Genomic DNA, 21,797 nt, shown 5'->3' with positions numbered 1-21,797 from the left:
GGAGCGTGAGGGAGCCCCTGGCTCCCCAGGACACAGCAGCAATGGGCAATGAACACAAAAGGAACCTCAAGAGATTCCTGGGTGAGTACAGGGCCACCCCTGTGCCCTCTAGACAGGGGCCCGTGTCCCCTCCCAAGGCCAGGGCTGGCAGGTGTGTGGCTGTTTCCCGATGTCTGGAAGAGGCCTCGTGCTCTGCTGGGCCCCATCCGTGGCTGGAAGCAAGAGCCCCAGCTGCCCCCAAGGCTGTGCAGTTCTCCTGCTGCAGCCTGTGCCCACAGCTGTGTCCCTGCCTGTGCCCACAGCTGTGTCCCTGTCTGTGGCCAGGCTCTTGGCTCTCTGGCTGCCACCTGTGGGAGGCCCACACTGCCTCAGGGCTCCCTGCTCTGCTCCCTGGCCGTGGGCTGAGCAGATTGCAGGGCCGGCTCTGCTTCTGGCAGCCAGCAGCTCTTTCCTGCTCCAGGTGAACGGTTCAGGTGCCATCCCGTGGGCACGGCGGTGCTGATTCTGCTGCTCCTGGTGCTGGTGCTGGCTTTGGGGGCGGCCTTGGCTGTGCTGGCAGGTAAGGGAGGGGCAGCAGCGTGGGCCCAGCCCCTCGGGGCAGAGCGGGCTCCCTGCTCCCTGCACAGGGGAATCCTCAGAGCTTCTCCTCTTCCCCCTGCAGCACCACAGGTTCCAGTCACACCTGCGACTCAGCAGTGCTGTCCCTTTGAGTGGGTTGGGCACAAGGGGGTCTGCTACTACTTCTCATGGGATTCTTGCACCTGGCGGCAGGGTCAGGAACGGTGCTCCGAGCTCGGGGCCTCCCTGGCCATTGCCAAGGATGAGGAGGCCATGGTGAGTGAGGGGCTGCGGGCGCTGTGGGGTGGCTGAGGGCAGCCTGGGGGCGCTCCTGGGCCGGGCTCGGTGCTCGCAGGGCCGGGGCTGCAGCCCTGGGCCGGGGCCTTGCAGGGAAGGAGCCCCGGCGTGCGGGGGCAGCCCCGGGCACGTGTCCCCCCGAGGGGCCGGGGCAGCTCCCACTCCTCTCTCCTGGGCAGGATTTGCTCTTCCGCCTCCGCGGGAACGGCGATTTCTGGCTCGGGCTGCGCAGACGGGGCGAGCGCCTGCACTGGGGGGACGGCAGCAGCTACAGCTCCCGGTGAGTGCCGGGGAGCCGGGCAGGGCCTGGGGCACAGGGGCACAAGGGCTTCCCCTGGCAGCCAGCGCTGCCTCTGCTCCTCCCTGCAGGGTTCCCGTCTTTGGCAATTCCGAGTGTGTGTACCTGGCTGACAGGAGATTCAGGAGTGGGAACTGCTCCCATGAGCGGCCGTATGTCTGCAGCAAGGCCCAAGCTCCCCTGTAACAGGGGCTGCACAAAGGACCTTCTCAGCGCTGGGCAGTGCCAGCTTCACCTCTGAGCCCAGCACAGCGCTGTCCTTCCTCAGCTGCGCCCTGTGCCTTGCACTTGCTCTCAGGGTCACCTCAGTGCCTCTTCATCCCCGGTGCCAGCGCTGGGCTGGGGCTGCAAAGGAAAAGTCTCTGCAATCCATCCTGCCACCGATGCTGCCTGGAGTGAGGGCATTGCTCTCATAACGCAACGAGCTCCAATGGGAAATCCAAATCTTCCTGGGCTCTTGGAATCCACAAACTGGTCGGAATGTGGTGACACTATTGGACTGTCTGGAAGAGGAGAAAGAACCACTGACACGTGCTGAGGAGGAATCCCTCTTGAGGCATCAGGCACCTGACTGTAAACAAGGGTCTCTCAGCTGCTGGCTCTGTCTCTCTCTCTCTCTTGCCTTTGGAGGAGGACGGTCGGAGCTGCTGCTTGGGGAAGGGAATTTGCTGCCACCGCCACAACCCAGCCCAGAGCTGCTTCTCCTGCTGCGGGGCTGTGGGCTGAGCCTGTGCTGGTGAGAGCAGCCCCTGCACGGGCCCCTCAGTGTCACCCCTCAGTGCCGCAGGGCCCTGTCCCCCCTGCTCGGGTGCCCGGGATCCTGAGCTCGCCTCTCCCTGCCCTGCTCACACCCGGCTGCCGCTGCCGCGCCCCCGCTGCCCCTCGGGCGCTGCTCCGAGCTTTGGCTGCTCCGGAGCTGCGAGGAACGGATTTGTGCAGAATCTTAAAAACTGATAGAAAGTTCACACGGTCTTGTATATCTGTATGCAAATAGAGATCAGGTGTGTTGACTTAGGAAAGCTATGGAATTGTTGAGAGATTGAATTAGAAATAAGTTTTAAAATATAAAAAGAGTATATTAGAGTGTATATATATATATATATATATATAGGTAAAAGATGCATTATAAAAGGAGTAGATATTTTAGAGAATTAGAACTCTGATAGATGCATAGTAATAGGAAGTAAGTGAGGTACGAATAGAGGTGATTGGTATTAGAAGTAATATAGTAGTATTTTGTGCTAAAAGCCAATAGCTTGAAAAACATTTATAAGGTATTGCAATTAGGAAATAAGTTAGCTTTTAATAGAATAACGTTGAGTTTTATATTTCTCATATTTCATATTTATTGAGGCTGGAAATAAAATCAAATATTTTAAAGTCCTTCTCAGTTTTATCTGTATAGAAATTAAAAAACCCAACAAAGCAGTATATCCGTTATAAAAAAACATATAACTCAACTATCTTTCAAGCAGTTAGAAAAACTCAAAATACTTTTTTTTCAGTGCTACTACAAAGAAACAAGACCCTAAAGAATTAGTTCTTCTACCAAAAAAAAAAAAAAAGAAAACAAAAAAAACAAATGGTTAAGACTTCTAACTACTAAACCTACTAGCTCGACTCAAACAGAAATCAATATAATCTCCTACAACATTAAGCAAGTTTTAAGAAACATAGTCCAGCACAAAATATCCAAGCAACCCAAAGACGTCTATAAGTGCCTTAAAGCTCGAATCAAAACAAATTCTTATAATATTAAAAAAAAAACCCTAAAAAATTTACTATCTTAATTTCAAAAGCAGTTTCCAAATATAAATAATACTTCTGCATTCACCTTCCATCGGAGAGACCCAGGTAAACTCAAACTGTACAATACTTTTACCATAAACCAAAACCACACAAACACAAAATTAAAACCTCCAGATTACACTTTATTGAACTTATTTGAGCAGTCGGTGCAGCTTTCCACTTCCCCACTCTTGTGTGCAGCCCCTGCGCGTCCCCAGCCGTGTCTCCGAGCCCTCCCTCCCTCCAGCCCTGCCCAGAGGCCCCGCAAGCCCGAGCGGAGCCGCGCTGCCCCCGGCGCTGCCCCGCAGCCCCCGCCGCTCTCCCGGCTCAGCCCCCGCTGCCATCCCCGGCCCGCCCGGCATCTTCCAGCCCTGCCCGGCCGGCAGCGAGGGCAGCTCTGCCCAGCTAAAGGAGCGAGGCTGCTCTGCCAGCGCTGCAAAAACCCGAGCTCTGACTGCGGCAAAGAGAGCAACGAGAGAAAAACCCGCGATTGGCAAACTCCTCCATAGGGAAATGGAGCAGGGCACGGACTCTGGATCAGAGGAAGAGTTTAACCCGTTCCATCCCAGCCCCGTGAACACACAACGGGAACTGACTGACTGGGATGAGATTAGACCTAAACACATGAGAGATAACGATTTTAATTCACCATATAGAAAACTCCTTGCTGTGCCAGTTCGATATAGGGAAAATAATGCTAATCCTCGGTGGGAACCTACAGCACATTGGGATATTGAGAAGTTAAGAAAACCTTTTAATAACAATAGCTTAGACTCCCAGTATTTTAATAACATAGTGAGAAGTAGATATGATTCTTATCACCTCACATCTTCAGACTGCTGTAACATTTCATCTGTAATTTTAACAAACTCACAATATATTCTGTGGGACTTGGAACAGTGAAAGCATCTTCACAGATCAGTGGAGAATTCTGCCAGAAGTCCTAAAGCCCAACGAACAATCAGTCAATTAGCCAGAGATCCTCCAAATCATAATGCTGAAGACCAAGCCGAATCCCTTTCTAGAGCAGTAATAAGAGATATTAGAAATGCACCCAGAAAGATTCTTTTAACTCTACAACTGCAAGAACCCATGAAAATGCCGATTGTCTGATTCAACAAGCCACAACTAAACCTTCTCTTGCCTTTTTAGATCGCTTGGCACAAGCAGTTCAAAAGCAGCATCCTAAGCAAACAGCCCATCCTCATGGAATTAAAGCCTTGCCTTTACTGATACAAACAATAAATGTAAAAGGGTTCTTTTACCAGCCCAGCCACCAACAGCGCCACGAATGCTCTCAGCTTGTGGTGAGCTCAGCACTCCACAGCACATCATGACCATACAAGCTGCCGCACTGGGGGAACAACTTACAGAGTCCCGAGATTCGCTGGGAAATAAATTCCAAAGAGTTGTTGAGGCTCAAAGCAAAACTATTGAAGAGACCCTCACTGCTTTCCAGGTAGAGCCCATTAAAGAGCCATGTTTTAACTGTAAAAAACTCAGTCATTTTTAAAAAGACAGTTCTGAAGCAGAGAAAAACAGAAAATTACCTCATACTTACCCTCCGTACAAAAAAAGAGAGGCATTATACCGATCGTTGTCACTCCAATTTTAACATAATAGCAGTCTCTGTCGGGAGCTTCAGCCAGGGCTCACAGCGCCACCGTGTCACAAAACAAAGAACGGCGGCTCCATCGCAAACAAACTGAGAGCAGATGCAATTTGTAAAATCACCAGAAATCTCACGAGCAACCCCGACTTGTTACCCCCAGGGGCACGACGCAGACTAACAACTTCTACATTAACATACCTCTAAACAAACTTTTGTCATCAATTTCTGCCCACAGGCGTCACTAGTACTTCACAGCAGAGACAGGACTTTTTAATTCTAAGCAGAGACTAAAAACATAATTCTTAGATTTTCAGTGTTCCCAACTATTATTTCAGTACCTTGTAACCAAGAGCTGATAGCTTTAGCTCTTGCTTACAGCACTCCAGCAGTAATTCAACCCAAACCACTGAGAGCTATCACGGCTGCATTGCCAGGGACTGTAACTGAGCAAGACATCCATGGAGAGCCTGTGCCTTTAACTAAGCCAACTGTGCACCAAGGAACAGCACCGAGAGCTGTAGCCCACAGCTGATGGCCTTTGGGTGGGAGGTGTCCCCAGTGAGCAGCCACAGCCCCCTTGCAGCCTGAGCCAGGGCAGTGGGACAGTGAATGTCACAGCTGTGCTGGGCACTGGCACAGAGGGCACTGCAATTCCTGCTGTGCTTCAGCCCAGCCATTACAATCTGGCAGCGCCCATGGGGGCTCTCCCAAGAGCCAAAACAGTCACACTGTGTGTGCACAGTGAGCTCATGGGGACTGCCACCAGTGCTGAGGGTGAGCCAAGGATCACCCGGGCCCTTGTGGGGCACAAACCCATCCCAGCAGAGAAGGGAGACTCGCTGGCCCAGTACAGAACAGAAACAGAAGGGAGGTTTTAATGGGAGCCACAGCAGCACCGAACACTCCAAAGTTATCATCAAAAACTAAAAACACTGTCTAAGGGAGTCAGGAGCCTCCAGCAGAGAAAAAACTAAATACCATCAAAAAATTAATTCATGAGCAATTACAAAATAATCTCATCAAATCCACAAATGGCCCTTAGACTTCCCCAGTGTTTGTTGTACACCATAAAATGTCTGATTGCAGGAAATTACTCCCATCTCCTGCTGATGATGGCTTCCCTAGGCACTTGCTGAATGAAAAATACCCAGGAAGCTTTCCCTTTCTTGAGATTAGAATGGTTTCTGCAATTCCTTGAGGTGTGACCATGGTGGTTAAAACCCCACTGTGCAAATGAAGGTTTTCCCCTTCTTTCCCCCACTCCATGCTCCATCCTCTCCCTTACTTTGCCATCTCAACAACTGCTAAGGAAACCTTTCTCATCTTGTCAATTGGCAATGCAACTGCTCTTTAATTCAGTTTTAAAACAGGTTTTAAAGTCAGGCTCTGCCCATGCCATTAATTTGAATTTTGGATGAAGTTGTTGGTGCTTAAGAAGCTCCGTGCTGCTTTAAAGCCTTTCTGCAAGGCTCAAAGAATGACCCTGGCAGGGAATGCAGGAGCATTGTGCTCTCCTTGTTTAGAAATGGAGTGCATCAAACCAGGTTCCTTTAAAAGCCATCTTGAGTCACTGAAATTAAGATCCTGGAATTCCTTTGGGAAATGATCCATTTAGGATAGAGCCACAGTGCCAGAAGCTGTTTGTCTGATGGCCAGTTCATGCTCTGCTCAGTGCAGGGCAGCCCCTCAAGAAATGCATGAGCCAAAGGCAGCAAGGAGAGGAAAAGAGCCGAGCTGAGCTGAGAGAGCTGGAGAGATGAAATGGCACAGATGTGCCTGGAGCATGGCCCTCCCCAGCAGCTTTGCTTACAGTTCAGTGTTCAAAAAGCTGAACGCTGATGCTTTGGGATCTGGCTTGGAATTGCAGAGGGGATGAGCTCCCTTACTGGAGCCCAGGCAGTGGAGTGCCACAAGCCTGCAGCCAGATTGCTTCTCCTTCAGCTTAAATTCAATGTTCTTTTAGTTTTGGACTTTTATTTAGTATCCTTAGAGATGCTAGAATTGAAAGAAGAGAACAGAAATAGGCTGGAGCACCGTTGGCACAGTAATTGATATTTTACTCTTCCTATTTTCCTTTTCAAAATATATGTACATAACATGAACTTTTAAACTCTGTGGTTTGGGTGAAACACTCTTCTTTTATAATAGGAGTCCTAGTTAAATATATGTATTGTATAAATGACCTTTCCCCAATGCTAGTTGTTCTAAATTGGCTGCAGTTGTGATGTCCTTAATTGGGTGGCAGCTGTGGCCAATGAAGATAACTGGGATAAAAGGGGAGGGGTTGGCTGCCCTGGGAGAGCCTTGGAGGAGTCTTGGTGGAGATACAGCAGCAATGCTGCTGTGGAGAGCTGTGTGTGAGAAAACCACTCAGAAGGTATGGGACTCTAGAAATATGATGAGAACTAGTGGTGACCCCGACATGATAGAAGGTAGGACAGCCAGGAGCTGTGGCAACCTGAGAACTGGGACTTTAGAAATATAACAACAACAAGATGTGATAGAAGATAGGACAGCTGAGAGCTGTAGAAGAACATGGCCTTTGATTTGAGGAGCTGTGAGAATGTGGCCTTTGAGCAAGGAGCTGTGTGTGTTGCACATGGCCTTTGAGTCATGGGGAAATGTATGTATTGCATATCTTGAATATCTATATTGTATTTGAATATCTGTAAATAAAAGAAAAGGGGGAAAGATAGTAGGAGTCTTAGCAAAATCTATGTATTTTATAAGTGCCCTTGCCCCGATCCTAATTGTTGTAAGTGGGCTGCAGCTATGGTATCATTAATTGGGTGTCAGCTGTGGCTAATGAAGATAACTGGGATAAAACCACCGGGTTGGCTGGTCAGGGAGAGCCTTGGAGGAGCCCTGATGAAGAAGTAGGAACAATACTGCTGTGAAGAGCTGTGTGTGAGAAAACCACCCAGAAGGTATGGGACCCTAGAAATATGATAACATTTTTTCCCCTTTTTTTGGAAGAGATATGCAAGTCCTAAGTCCCTGGGCCAACGATTCCTGCATTTTATTTATGTTTTTACAGTTAAACAAGGGGGTGATAAGATTGACAAGGAAGATACAACTCAGGAGCTCCCTGGGCAGCAGCCTCCAAACTCTTTGGGTGATTCCAAGAGCAGTAGGGTGTGAAGGCTGCTTTCCAGTGTGAGACTAATCCATAATAACCTGCTCACTGACATCAAAGTCACTGCTTAGAAGCCACTTGTTATTTCCCGAGGTGTGGGAGCTGGAGGGTTTGACAAAGCCTGGGCAGAATGATGAACAATATTCCTGTCAGATTTCTGCTTCTCTCCTTGTGCCAGCAAGAGGAACCCATCCTCGTTAAGGGTTTTGTTCCTGTGTGACAGTGTGTAGTTCAGAGCTAAAGCCGTGCCCAGGAGCGTTCATTATTCAATCTGCGCTGCCCCCTCAGCCGTGTGAGCTCTGAGCAGTGCGCTGGGCAGTGGGGCCGAGCCAATTTCGGGCAGTCGGGCTCGGAGCTTCAAGGGTTTGGAGTCAAGAGTGGAGGCTGAGCTCCCTCTGTGGTCAGAGAGGGGAGACACCTTCCTGTGCAGGGAACGCTTTCCCAGCCGGGTTTGCTCTCCTGACAGCTCCAGTCTCGCCTCTTCAAGAGCAGAGCACGCTGTGCCCCCAGGGCTTTGCCGCTGGCAGCACTGGGAGAGATCCTGGAACACTGGGAGGGAACTGGGAGCACAGGGAATGCCCGGAGGGAACTGGGAGGGAGAGTGGGAGCAGCGGGAGTGAGCAGGAAGGAGCACTGGCAGGGATATCAGGAGCCCTGGGAAGGAACAGCGCTCCCAGCTCCTGCCCAGTGCTCTCCCCATCCCTGCCGGGCTCGCCAGGAAGAGGGAAACTGGCAGGGAACTGGGAGGGAACTGCTCAGCACTGTGCGAGGGGCAGCAGCCCCAGGGGTGAGCAGTGAGGAGGGGGAAGTGCCCCCAGTCCTTCCCCAGTGCCCCCAAAAATGGGATTGAAATGGAGGGGGGAAATCTTTTCTGTAATTGTGTTTGAACTGGGGAGGAACCCCATGCATCTGATTTGAAAGAAAACAAGATTTTGGGTGTTTGTCTTTTTAATGGCTTTGGGTGCCTCACTAGGCAGGCAATCACCGTTTTCCATGATTTTCATGTTGAAATGGAAGGAAAAATCCTTTATGGTGCTGCGTGAATTGAGGGAAAGAGCCCCATTTTCATCATCTTCAGGTTCAAACTGAGAGCAAACACGGCTGTCCCTGGTCTGAAAGGGCTTCCCTTGAGAGGAACCTCTTGATGTGTCACTGTAGGAGTTCCATCGAGGGGGAGCCTCCACTTGAAGGGACCTTCACTGACAAAAAATTTGTCCAAAAGCCCCCAGAATGGTCTTTCTTGAGGTAAATTGAAGAGGGAAACTGAATTTCCCCTCATTTTAGGAGCCTAAATTGAGGAGAAATCCCCCTTCGTTCATTTTTTATTCAGGATTAAATTGAAGGGAGACCCTCCTTATTTAGGGATCTAAATTGAGAGGGAGCCTCGGTTCTCCCCTTGACTCGAGGCTTTGAAGTGGCGACAAGAGGCAGTTTCACCTTGGTTTACCCATGGAGCAATTGCAATAGAAGGGTGAGGATGAGCTGGCGCTGCGGGCCGGGCTCAGTTTCTCCCTGGGGACGGCAAACGCCGCCAGGCACCGAGCGATGCCCCCGGCAGTGCCTGTGCCGCGCCCGCCGGATCCAGCAGCGCTGGAAGCTCCAGGAGCAGCTCAGCGCCTGCTCCGCGCTCGGCCCTGCGAGCCCGGCCCGGAGCGGGGGCTCCGGACACATCCCCGTGCTGGGGCAGAGCCGCTGCTCGGCCCGGGGATCCTTTATCCCCCTGCTGCGGCTGCCGGGGGCCGAGGGCACAGTCCTGCTTCCGAGGCTGGACCCTGCTGCTTCACCGCTCCTTCTCTTGCCATGATTTGTGTCATAATAAATTCAAAGAATTTCCCCCAGTCGTGTCCCTTTACACCAGTGACCGGTGAGAGATCTCTGCCTGGCCTTTGCCGATCCCCGAGCCTTTCCTGCTGTGTTTTGTTGCCTGCCCAGGGGCAGGAGCAGAGGCTCAGAGCGCTTTTGCTGGCACCGGGCACCTGGCCTGGCCCAGCCCAGCCCCAGAATCCCTGCCAGCATTCCCTGCACCATTGCCCGGCCCCACGGCGGCTGCGGCTCCGCGGGCAGGCGGCTCCAGGAGTTCAGAGTGGGCAAAATGGGAGCGAGGGACAGGAGGCAGCTGGTGCCAGTGGGGGAAATGGCTTTGCTGGAGCTGGCAGGGACAGGAGGAGGAGGGAGAAAGTGGTGCCAAGTAACGGGGAGAGAAAGAGGGACAAGGCTGGAGCGGTGGAAGGTGGCGGGGATGGCCATGGGGCAGGCGGGCATTTTGCTCTGCAGGTCTGTGTGAGGAAAGGAAGAGCTGTCAAATCCGTGCAGGAAAAGTGGAGATAAATAGCACATAGTGGAAATCCCTGACGATTGGGAATAATTTGATCTGCCTGAACTGCAAACCTGGCAGACCCCAAGCACCACCAGCGTTGTGATGTGTCTTGCCCTACCCCTCCCCTGGCTGCAGCTGCCTGGGCCCGTTGGCACCCCCAGGAGCAGCTTCCTGGGGCGTGCAGTTCTTCAGCAGTTTCACCGGTGTGGGGCTTTTTTCTTAATGTGGTCTTTTTGAGCCAGGAGCAACCTCTCCTCTCCTCTCCTCTCCTCTCCTCTCCTCTCCTCTCCTCTCCTCTCCTCTCCTCTCCTCTCCTCTCCGGCTCCAGCCCAGGTGGGACCGCGGTCGGTGCTGCCCCAGCTCGGGGCTCGCTGTGGGCGGAGGGGCCGCGGTGAGGGCCAGGGGGTTCTGCCGAGTTCCTGGTGCCGGCTTCCCCCGTGTGCCCCCTGCGCTGGGATCGCAGCCGAGGGAGCGGCTGCCCGCGCTCACACAAACACAGAATCTTTGGGCTGGGTTGGAAGAGATGTCCAAGAGCATCGAGTCGAACACAGCCCCAACACCTCAACTAAACCCTGGCACCCAGTGCCACATCCAGTCCGTTTTTAAACACATCCAGGGATGGTGACACCACCACCTCTCCAGGCAGGGCATTCCAGTTCTTTATCACTCCTTATGCAAAAAAACCTTTTCCCTAATTTCCAACCTATATTTCCCATGGTGCAGGTTAAGCCTGTCCCCTCTGGTTCTGTCAGTGCTGCCTGGAGAAAGAGCCCAGCCCCACCTGAGCACAGCCACCTTTCAGGAGCTGTACAGAGTGATGAGGGCACCCCTGAGTCTCCTTTTCTCCAGGCTGAGCACCCCCAGCTCCCTCAGAGGTTCCTCACAGGGTTTGTGTTCCCAGCCCCTCTCCAGCCTCGCTGCCTCCTCTGGACGCGCTCCAGCGTCCCAACGTCCTTCCCAAGCTGAGGGGCCAGAGCTGGACACAGCACTCCAGGTGTGGCCTCACCAGGGCCAGGCACAGGGGCACAATGACCTCCCTGCTCCTGCTGGCCACACCATTCCTGATCCAGGCCAGGAGCCCTTGGCCTTCCTGGCCACCAGGACACACTGCTGGCTCATGTTCAGCCGGCTGTCACCAGCACCCCCAGGTCCCTTTCTGCCTGGGCACTGCCCAGCCACACCGACCCCCGCCCAGAGCATGGCAGGGGTTATTGTGGCCAAAATACAGCACTGGGCACGTGGATTTATTAAACTTCATCTCCTTGGGCTCTGCCCATCCATCCAACAGTTCCAGGTCTCTCTGCAGAGCCCTCCTGCCTTCCCACAGATGGACACAGCTCCCAGCTCAGAGCCCTTTGCAGATTCACTAAAGAAAGCCTCAATGCCCTCATCCATGGGGTCAGTGCAAACACTGAACAGAGCTGGCCCCAGCACAGAGCCCTGAGGGACACCCCTGGTGCCTGGCCCCAGCTGGATGCAGCACCCTCAGCACCACTCTCTGGCCCATCCAGCCAGGGCTGAGCCCAGCACAGAGTGCTCCTGTGCCAGCCCTGGGCTGCAGCTTTTCCAGGAGGGAGCTGTGGCAGACACTGCCAAAGGCCTTGCTGGAGCCCAGACAGACACATCCACAGCCTTTCCTGCACCCACCAGCAGGGTCACCTGCTCATGGAAGGAGACCAGCTTGGTCACACACGCCCCAGCCCTCCTAAACCCCTGCTGGCTGCTCTGACACCCTGGCCATCCTGGAAGTGCTGCCTGCTGGAATCCATATGAACTGCTCCATGACCTTACTGGGCACTGAGGCCAGGCTGACTGGCCTGGAACTGCCAGGATCCTCCTTCCCACCCTTGTTGTGCATGGGTGTCACACTGGCCAGCTTCCAGCCATCTGGAACCTCCCCAGTGAGCCAGGGCTGGTTGTAAATGATGGAGAGCAGCTTCCCAAGCTCACCTGCCAGCTCCCTCATCCCCCTGGCGTGGATCCCCTCTGGGCCCACAGATTTATGAACATCCAAGCAGCTCAGCAGTTCTCTGGCTGCCTCCTCCTGGATAATAGGGGGCCCATTCTGCTCCCTGGCACCATCCACCAGCCCAGGAGGACACTTGTCCTGAGGACAAGCTGTGTTCCCACTGAAGGCTGAGGCAAAGAAGGCATTGAGCACCTCTGCCTTCTCCTCATCTGCAGTTACAAAGTTCCCTCCCGCATCCAAAAGAGAACAAAACCTGGTCTTACCTTTCCTTTTACCATTAATATATATGTAAAAACATTTTTTAGTATCCTTTAAAGAAGTTGCCACATTAAGTTCAAACTGAGCTTTGGCCTCCCTCATTTTTTCCCTACATACCCTGGCAACCCCCTTAAACACTTCCTGAGAAACCTGGTTTCTAAAGCTGATACGTCCTCCGTTAATTCCTAAGTTCCTGCAAAACATTGCTGTATATCCAGGCTGGATGTTTGCCTTGTCGACTCCTCTTTGGGCACACAGGGACAGTCTGTTCCTGTGCCCTCAGCATTTCTGCTTTGAAGCCCACCTTACCTGGAGTCCTTTGTTTTCAAGGGCTGCTTCCCAAGGAACTCTCAGAATAAGTCTCCTGAATAGGCCAAAGCCTGCCCTCAGGAACTTTAATGTAAATCTTTATTGATGCTCCTCCTGGTATCACCAAATATCAATAACGCTACAATGTCATAATCACTAAGCCCTAGGAGGCCTCCAACCAGCACATCTTCCCCCAGCCCATCTCCACTGCAACAATTCTAACAAAGTCTGTACCCTGGCAGCCCCCCTGTGACTCATGCGCTCTGGCAATAGACCAGGGAGCTCGACAAGGCTCCCTCCCAGCCTATCCTGCATGGTAACAACATCCGCTGTACAGTCTGCAGTCGACAAACCAACACAATTGCGGGAACTCCCTCGCCCAACCTCAGGGTTTCGAAAAAAAAAAAACACAGAACTGCCAGGGGCCTGTAGCTTTCCGGCACCACAGCTCCAACGCCGACCGGCCGGGACCCCTTACATCGGCTCCAGCTCCGTGCCGCGATTGGCTGCTTTCCGTGCGGGGGTTTCGGTGCGCTGCTTCACTGCGCGGCTGACCCTGAGCGGCTTTCCTTGCTGCGCCAGCAGAACGCTCGTTTCATTTCGGGGGGCGGCGGAGCCTGGAGCGGTGGCGGCGGATCTCGGAGGCAGCTCCAGCCCAGGTGGGACCGCGGTCGGTGCTGCCCCAGCTCGGGGCTCGCTGTGGGCGGAGGGGGCCGCGGTGAGGGCCGGGGGGTTCTGCCGAGTTCCTGGTGCCGGCTTCCCCCGTGTGCCCCCTGCGCTGGGATCGCAGCCGAGGGAGCGGCTGCCCGCGCTCTCCTCCTTGCCCGGATGGCCGGCATGGAGCCGGTGCCGCGGCAGCGATGGCTCATCGCGGCTGCTCTCGCTAGGACGGAAGCGGCTGCTCCGTGCCCGGCACCGGGCTCTGGGGCTGCGGCCACCGCAGAGCTCCCGGAGGCTGCGCTTGTCTCCGCACCTGCTGCCGCACCTCTGGGCAACGGGGACAGCGCAGCCACAGCTGCCACCGCCCTCCTGAGCCCCCGCACGGCCGGCACCAGCTGCGACCTCTCACCGTGTCCCTTTCAGGGTGCGTTCAGCGCGGTTGCAAAGCTGTTCCCGAGGCCGAGCTCCCAAAGGATCTGCCAGCAGCACTCTTGATGTCTCCGCAGCAAGGTGCTGTATGTTCTGGGCAGAGAGATGGCGCCTGTGCGCCGGAGAAGAGTGAATTCTGCTCCATGAGCAGAGCTGCGAATGGGCCCCAGCATTCCCAGGAGGGACCAGCAGCCCCTGCTTCACACTTGCCTGGGGTCCAAGAAGCCTCTGGGCATGAGCAGGGGGATGCCACTTGTGAGCGTGCAGTGAGTGCAGATGTGGAGAATGGATTCTGCACCAGTGATGGGAGTGTGAGGGAGCCCCTGGCTCCCCAGGAAACTGCAGCAACGGGCTATGAACATAAAAGGAACCTCAGAAGATTCCTGGGTGAGTACAGGGCCACGCCTGTGGCCTCTAGGCAGGGGCCCGTGTCCCCTCCCAAGGCCAGGGCTGGCAGGTGTGTGGCTGTTTCCAGATGTCTGCAAGAGGCCTCGTGCTCTGCTGGGCCCCATCTGTGGCTGGAAGCAAGAGCCCCAGCTGCCCCCAAGGCTGTGCAGTTCCCCTGCTGCAGCCTGTGCCCACAGCTGTGTCCCTGCCTGTGCCCACAGCTGTGTCCCTGCCTGTGGCCAGGCTCTTGGCTCTCTGGCTGCCAGCTGAGGGAGGCCCACACTGCCTCAGGGCTCCCTGCTCTGCTCCCTGGCCATGGGCTGAGCAGATTGCGGGGCCGGCTCTGCTTCTGGCAGCCAGCAGCTCTTTCCCGCTCCAGGTGAACGGTTCAGGTGCCATCCCGTGGGCACGGCGGTGCTGATTCTGCTGCTCCTGGTGCTGGCGCTGGCTTTGGGGGCGGCCTTGGCTGTGCTGGCAGGTAAGGGAGGGGCAGCAGCCTGGGCCCAGCCCCTCGGGGCAGAGCGGGCTCCCTGCTCCCTGCACAGGGGAATCCTCAGAGCTTCTCCTCTTCCCCCTGCAGCACCACAGGTTCCAGTCACACCTGCGACTCCGTTGTCGGTTCTGGGCTGTCCCCATGGCTGGGTTGGGTACAAGGGCGTCTGCTACTACTTCTCACGGGATTACAGCACGTGGGAGCATGGTCAGGAACGGTGCTCCGAGCTCAATGCCTCCCTGGCCATTGCCCAGGATGAGGAGGCCATGGTGAGTGAGTGGCTGCGGGCGCTGTGGGGTGGCTGAGGGCAGCCTGGGGGCGCTCCTGGGCCGGGCTCGGTGCTCGCAGGGCCGGGGCTGCAGCCCTGGGCCGGGGCCTTGCAGGGAAGGAGCCCCGGCGTGCGGGGGCAGCCCCGGGCACGTGTCCCCCCGAGGGGCCGGGGCAGCTCCCACTCCTCTCTCCCGGGCAGGATTTGCTCTTCCGCCTCCGCGGGAACGGCGATTTCTGGCTCGGGCTGCGCAGACGGGGCGAGCGCCTGCACTGGGGGGACGGCAGCAGCTACAGCTCCCGGTGAGTGCCGGGGAGCCGGGCGGGGCCTGGGGGCACAGGGGCACAAGGGCTTCCCCTGGCAGCCAGCGCTGCCTCTGCTCCTCCCTGCAGGGTTCCTGTCCTCGGCAGTTCCCAGTGCGTGTACCTGGCTGATGATAAATTCAGGAGTGAGAACTGCTCAAATCGGCGGCCGTATGTCTGCAGCAAGGCCCAAGCTCCCCTGTAACAGGGGCTGCACAAAGGACCTTCTCCACACTGGGCAGTGCCAGCTTCGCCTCTGAGCCCAGCACAGCGCTGTCCTTCCTCAGCTGCGCCCTGTGCCTTGCACTTCCTCTCAGGGTCACCTCAGTGCCTCTTCATCCCCAGTGCCAGCGCTGGGCTGGGGCTGCAAAGGAAAAGTCTCTGCAATCCATCCTGCCACCGATGCTGCCTGCAGTGAGTGCATTGCCCACATTATATGTGGGAAATACTGCTCACTATTTAAACTTTTTATAAAAGTTTATTATGGGTTTAAGTCCTGCCCTGGAGTGCTTGTCTGCTTGCACAGGTTTAACTCAACTTACGCTTTCTATATGCTGTTACCTATATAGAGCTACATGTACATTTATAGGAGTGCATGTAGCTCTAATATTTAAATTTATAATTTGAAATATATTATTAAATTATATATATGTAATATATGTAAATTTTTAACAGCTTTTAAGAATTGCACCCTGACTTTGAACTTTCTTGCTGGTTTAGGTTTTTTTAACTTTTTCAGGCCATCTTGTACCTTAAGCTGTTATATTTCATGGTTTCTTGTGATTCTATCTTTTTGTATTTTCACTCCCTTATAATGAGGATCAATAAAGTCTTTTTTTTCCATGCTCTTGTTTCTGTTACCTTGTCTTTCTGATAAGGAAGTCCTTGAATGTGGAAAATCACTTAAGTATTTGACACCATTTTCTGAGTTAGTTACATGAAACAATCATTCCAAGATATCCCAGTCTCTATTGTGCTATGGCCTAAGATAGTATCTATTACACCTTTATTTATAAAAGCTCTAGGATGCATACATAAACTGACAGATTATACTATATCAAATGCAGTAATTACAAATTGTACTATATCAGGGTTTTTGTGATCAGTAATAGCGCGCAAAACAAAAGGTAGTACATAAATGCGAAAGCCAATACCTATATTTATAATTTATAACATTCTACAACAAGCTTAGTTCGGAAATCCAAATTACCCTGGGCTCCTGGAAATCATCACAAACTGGCCTGAAGGTGACACTTCTGGACTGTCCTTGGAAGATGAGAGGAAGGACCCTCACCTTTAAAATTTTAGAGGTTCATTAAACCTTAACAAAAAATACAACAACAGACTGAATAAGGAAAAATTGCAGCACTGGGGATCTCTGTCATGTATTTGTTTACGTAACGGATGCTCTGCCTTTTATACCCTCAGCCCCTCCCTAAGCTTTGTCAGTCAGCTCCTTCTCTGCCCTCCACAGGTGGAGATCACTTCCTCACACCTTGGCTGGAGCTCAGGTGTTGTCCTGTGGCCCCTCCTGGCAATGAGCCGGCCCTCCCCAAATGCCCTGGGAACTGCGGCTGCTACAAGGGAGAGGGAAAGGGGACTGTGGGGGGACATATTGCAGTAACACCACTATTCGTCTACAAAACTGCTCCTCACATACACATAATATCTGTCTCTTACTTGTGAGAGCCAACCATCACATCATTCATCTATAACAAACCACACTTTTCAATTCCTATGAGCTTTTGTCTCAAACAATTAACTATCATTTTCAATCCAGATAATCAACTCTTCACAAGAAAAAAAAAAAAAAAAATAATGACTTATACTAGCATTTGTTGATGTGGGCAAGGAGAGTGGGAACAGAAGGAAAAAAATCTCAGCTTTTCTTTGCCACACTTATTTGGAATGGACAAAATGGGACCACTGAGGTCTGGTGTGCCTTTTTTACTCCCATCTACATTGCCCATGGGGTTGCTACTCACAGCAGGTGTATCTTAGTGCTGAGTACAGAGGCCAACTCAGTCTTGCCTTCTGGTTCCTGTGGTATTGAAAGACAGCTGAGCAATGACAGAGGTCTGGGGTGCCTTTCTTGCCCCCACCTTGCCATGCCTATGGGATTGCTGCCCACAGCAGGGCTATGGAATCTTCTCGGTGGTGAACACAGGGGCCAACCTGGTCTTGCCCTCTATTTCTTGTTTCACTCTACTTGTTGGTCCTTAAGGAAACTGCCCCAATACGTCTTACGGTTCCCTCACCAGATGCTTGTGATTCTCATCTATTAAAACAGGACAATTACATCAATAAATGATAAAGTTCTAACTCCCCACCCAAAGTGTTAGTTAATCTTCAAGATGGTGGAAGTTGGACTCCACTCTTTGGACATCTTCAAGCTTCTTTGGTGCTCTCTCACCTGGTCTGCATGTTACAGTCTATTCTTTGGGTTCTCTCACCAGCCTTTAATTCTGTTGCTGTGAGTCCCTCTCGCTCTGGGGTTGGCACAGCCCATTCAGGGGTGAGCAGCACCTGAAAGGGACCTCCCCACTGAGGGGTTAACACTGAAGGCAATGCCCATAGCACAGCCTCAAATGTTTCAGTATTTGAAAGGGTAGTTGAGTGTTAAAGTAGTTACCCAGCACTGCTGGCACAAGGGAACTGCGTGGCCCAGGAAGCCCCACAGTCCCAGAGAGGTTCAGCACTGGGCCCAGCACCCCGTTCTGATGGCAGCAGCTTCAGGGAACGTGGGTTGGAACTGCAGTGGGTCACAGCCACTGCAGATTCCCTGTTTATGGGGATTTAATGGAAACATAAACAGTATTAAATTTGATGGAAATCACTGTACACGACTTTACATCAGCCTTTTGGCAAACTTATATGTAGAGGTAAATTGTTCTCCCTACAAAAAGAGGGTGTACACAGAAGGCCAGGGACAACTCCAGCCAGCAGAGCTAGGTAGTGACACATAAACAAACACATGTGTTTATATATTTATATATACATATATATATGTCTGTTTTTCTAGTTGGGACAGCAGTCAGATGCACAGAGCCGTGTACCCAGAGCCACGTCCCTGGGTGCACCCAGCTTGTGTGTGCACACAGATGTTCCAGTGCATGTTTTAATTGTAATTCAGCCGTAGCAGCCAGATTTATAACCCCCCCTATTTTGTATTGTTACAACATTTTTTGTCATTAGTGGATTGTTCCTTTACCCCAGTGTTGTTGGTTTCATCCGACTTGTCCATCTTCCCAAAGACCTGGCCTTTGTTCCAGAATGTTCCCTGTTCCTCCTCCCACTGACTGCCAATCCCTTCCCATGCCTGCCCCTTTCTCTAGAAACCTCCCTGTCATTTTTGTATTCTTCAAGGCCCCATTGGTTTGTTTGAACTGCTCTCCTCCCCTGTAATCCCCTATAGGTTTAAACATTGTATCCCCTGTCTTGTGTTCCTCGCCCAGCTTTTCCCCATTGGTTAAAGTTTTGTGCCCTCCCCTGAGAACTCCCCTGTATTTAAGTTGATGTGTGCCTTTGTTCAGGGTCTTTCAGGCGCTGACACTCCTGGGAATAAACACCTTTGGAAAACAGAGACAACCTCTCCCTGTTCCTTCTCCCTGTCTCTGACACAGTTTACTCGAGCTGTAGAGCAGCTGTGCCCAACAACAGCACCCCAGATCCAGCAGCTTTCTGGGGCTCCCAATCTCACCCACGGTGTTGAGAGTTAACAGGGCTGAAGAAACTTGGCACTGCAGCACAAAGGGACATGTGGAGAGCCAGGGCTCACACACACAGGGCCCTGCTCACCTGCACAGAGCTCCTGTGCCCCTGGCACTGCCAGCAGCACCCACCTGTGTGCACCCAGCCTGCCACAGCAGCACACCTGTGCTGCACAGACACTCACCTGTGCACAGCCCCTACCAATGCACACGGGCCCCAGGCAGGGACCTGCTGGCACGTGGAGCCTGAGCACAGCAGCGTGTGCAGTGTCACACACAGCAACACACGCCTGTCCCACACAGAGCCCTGCTCACACCTGCAGAACCTGTGCACACTCACAAGCACAGAGCTGTGCACAACCCCACTCACAGCTGAGAGTGCAACGCAGCCCCCGTGCCCACAGCAGGGCACACAGCCCGTGCCCACGGCAGCACATCCCTGGGCACAGAGCTGGGCACAGCAGCACACACAGTGCCCATGGCAGAGCAGGACGTGTGCCCTCACACCTGGGCACAGCACGCACACACAGTGCCCATGGCAGAGCAGGACGTGTGCCCTCACACCTGGGCACAGCAAACACACACAGTGCCCATGGCAGAGCAGGACGTGTGCCCTCACACCTGGACACGGCACACACGGGCACACAGGCCCGGGCACACTTGGGCACAGCTCTCTGGCACAGCTCTCCTGGCCCCGATGCCCCCGGGCTCTCTCCTCGTGGGACAGTGACACGGTGGGCACGGGGACATTGTGGCACCGTTTAAAGAGCCCCCTCTGAGCCTTTGGGCTGGGGACACACAGGCCTGTGCTAAAGGAAAGGTCAGAGAGAGACCAGGCTGGATTCTGCTGCTTGCCTCTCACCCTCCCAGGGCCAAACTGAGCCCCTTTTGCTGTCCTGTGTTCCCCAGAGCCTGAGGAGCTCGAGGGAGAGCATTGGGAAGGTTGGTTGAGGGTCACTGCTGGTGCTCAGCACTCGGGGCATTTTTCACCCCTTGCATTCCCATGGGCTGTTGGGGCAGGAACTCACAACAGCCTGAGCCCACTGCCTCAGCAGCTTGTGCTCTGTCCAGGGCCCCTTTCACTCCTCACCTGAGCAGGGGAACGTGTGGCTCTGGTGCTGGGGAGGGCAGCTCACAGTGCCCTGGGCACAGGGAAAGGAAAGCTCCAGGCCTCTCTGCAGGGGGACAGGGACTTTGAAACAAAGGTGTTCATCAAGATTTCATCTTGAACTGAAAGGGGGAAAAGTGTCGGTGTTACACATGGAAATTCGAGTGGAAAACAACTGCAATTTCTAATGAATTATTCTCATCAATGTAAGGTCTCCTGTTTTCTAAAGAAATTTTGGTTCAGTCAGATAGAAAATCACTTTCTGGTGTACAGTTGTCAGTGCTGACTCGAGGTACACTTTTACAAGGCATATATTCAGTTTTCTACAGCAGTGCTAGAGATTCTAGGAGCATCTGAATCCCTGCAGTGTAACCAAGCCTTTGAGATCCATCTGTCAGAGGGCAGCCACATGGAGGAAATGAGCTCTCTGTGGTTTGCAGCTGTTTAGCTAGAGAATGTCACATCTTTTGGTCACATGCATTTTTTTGGCTGGTAAACATGCTGTCAGGAGCTGCTGCCACTGCCACAGCAAGAATTTTAGGTTTAGCTGCTAACCCTAACCCTAACTCCCGGCCAAGAGTAGAATTTCTGTTTCTGATACTGCTAAACTGTTCCATGGTTCCCCTGGAGTCCAGAAACTTCTGCTGGAAACTTTGTTATAATAAACAATTGCAGTCTTTTCTGGGGATCTTTTCCTTTGGGATCCTCCTAACAGTTCTGAGTGAGCTCCCTGGCCTCACTACATCTGTCTGTTTCTCAATTCAGCTCTCAGGTAGAAGGATCCTTCCAAGCCAAAGGGATTTCTGATGCAGTCCCAGCCTGCAGCCCCTGGGTGCCTTCAGGCCATCCATCCAAAAGGAAAAGTGACTTCTGGACCCTGAGAGAGCCCAGTGATCTGTTGGCAGCAGAAATCAGGAGAAGGTGATTCCAGCTCTGCTGGGTGCTGCTCCTCCCCATTAGACAGGAGAGGATCAAGCACATTCCATCAGCCTTTGCTTCCTCAGGACATGAAATCCCTGAGGAGACAAGGCCACCTCAGGGCCATCAGATCCCACCTGAGAGAAGGAAATGCTGAAAACCTCACCATGGTCTCAGCCACTGAAATGAGGAACTTTTCTTGTGGGCCCCCAACACCATTTCCAACAAAGCCCAGCTGGTGCTGAAAATTGCATTCACATTGAGGGGGCAAAACCAATAAGGAATCACAGACATCAGAGGTAAAATGAGGGTTTCCTAAAAGTAAAATTTCTCTTTGTTTTCAACAGAGGCAGATTTTCATCTTTTAAGCCCAAATCTTCTCTGACACACAAAAGAAAATAAAATCCATAAACACTTGAGTTCCAACTTGAAATATTTGTTCTTTGGGAATTCTCTTTTTACATGAAGTGTGGCTGGATGAACACTACGGTTGTGGTTTTGGTTTATCAATTTCAGATTTCTTAAATTTTGAGATTTTTAAATTAATGTGTTGTTGAGTGTGGTGGGTTTTAGTGTTGCATAATTACTAAGGTATTTATTTTTTGTTGTCAGGTAGGATTAGGAGAAAGGTAAGGTAGTTTTAAAATTTTAAAGAGTATAAAATTATATTGACAGTAACTGAAAGAAAAAAGTAGTAAGAATTAAAATAAACTTTTCAGAACACTTTTCTTTCCTTTACATTTTTTTACTGATAATGTAAAGAAACTAAACTTAAATTTTCTAGTCAGTTTATTACTTTTAAAATAATTTTTTTCAGTTTATTTAGGGAGAGAACTCTTTTTTTAAGGGTATTGATACATCTTTATAAAATAAAAGAAAACAGGTTTTTTTGTGGTTTTTAATTTTCTTATGGATTGTAGTTGTTTGGGGAACTTTGCTATTGTGAAGTTTTCCTTATTTTTATGAATTATTTAATAGTT

The 21,797-nt window shown here is 52.2% G+C and overlaps 1 protein-coding gene and 1 long non-coding RNA gene across 2 annotated transcripts in view; both read left to right on the top strand.

Moving 5' to 3' along the window:
• Positions 1-798: 798 nt before the first annotated feature.
• LOC134422186 (uncharacterized) overlaps positions 799-21,797 on the top strand; it is a 43,698-nt gene continuing 22,699 nt past the window's right edge. The window contains exon 1 of the long non-coding RNA XR_010028738.1: positions 799-834. This is a non-coding gene — a long non-coding RNA (uncharacterized LOC134422186). The remainder of the gene's footprint in view (positions 835-21,797) is intronic.
• Positions 13,604-15,286, top strand: LOC134421701 (killer cell lectin-like receptor subfamily F member 1). Its single transcript, XM_063162876.1, has 4 exons — positions 13,604-14,018; positions 14,398-14,780; positions 14,981-15,081; positions 15,172-15,286. The coding sequence occupies exons 1-4, from the start codon at positions 13,697-13,699 to the stop codon at positions 15,284-15,286; spliced, it is 921 nt and encodes a 306-aa protein (XP_063018946.1). The 5' UTR covers positions 13,604-13,696.

This window comes from Melospiza melodia, chromosome 9, assembly GCF_035770615.1.
Source record: "Melospiza melodia melodia isolate bMelMel2 chromosome 9, bMelMel2.pri, whole genome shotgun sequence".
Classification (NCBI taxonomy): Eukaryota; Metazoa; Chordata; class Aves; order Passeriformes; family Passerellidae; genus Melospiza; species Melospiza melodia.
Note: the sequence above shows the minus strand (reverse complement) of the source record. Positions and strands in the feature narration are given on the sequence as shown.

What these genes read in the sequence shown, in the direction of transcription:
- LOC134421701 (XM_063162876.1), top strand. Translation starts at nt 13,697, where the DNA reads ATGTCTCCGCAGCAAGGTGCTGTATGTTCTGGGCAGAGAGATGGCGCC. An exon ending in GAACCTCAGAAGATTCCTGG is followed by an intron (nt 14,019 to 14,397) that starts GTGAGTACAGGG and finishes TTCCCGCTCCAG; the next exon opens with GTGAACGGTTCAGGTGCCAT. An exon ending in CCCAGGATGAGGAGGCCATG is followed by an intron (nt 14,781 to 14,980) that starts GTGAGTGAGTGG and finishes TCTCCCGGGCAG; the next exon opens with GATTTGCTCTTCCGCCTCCG.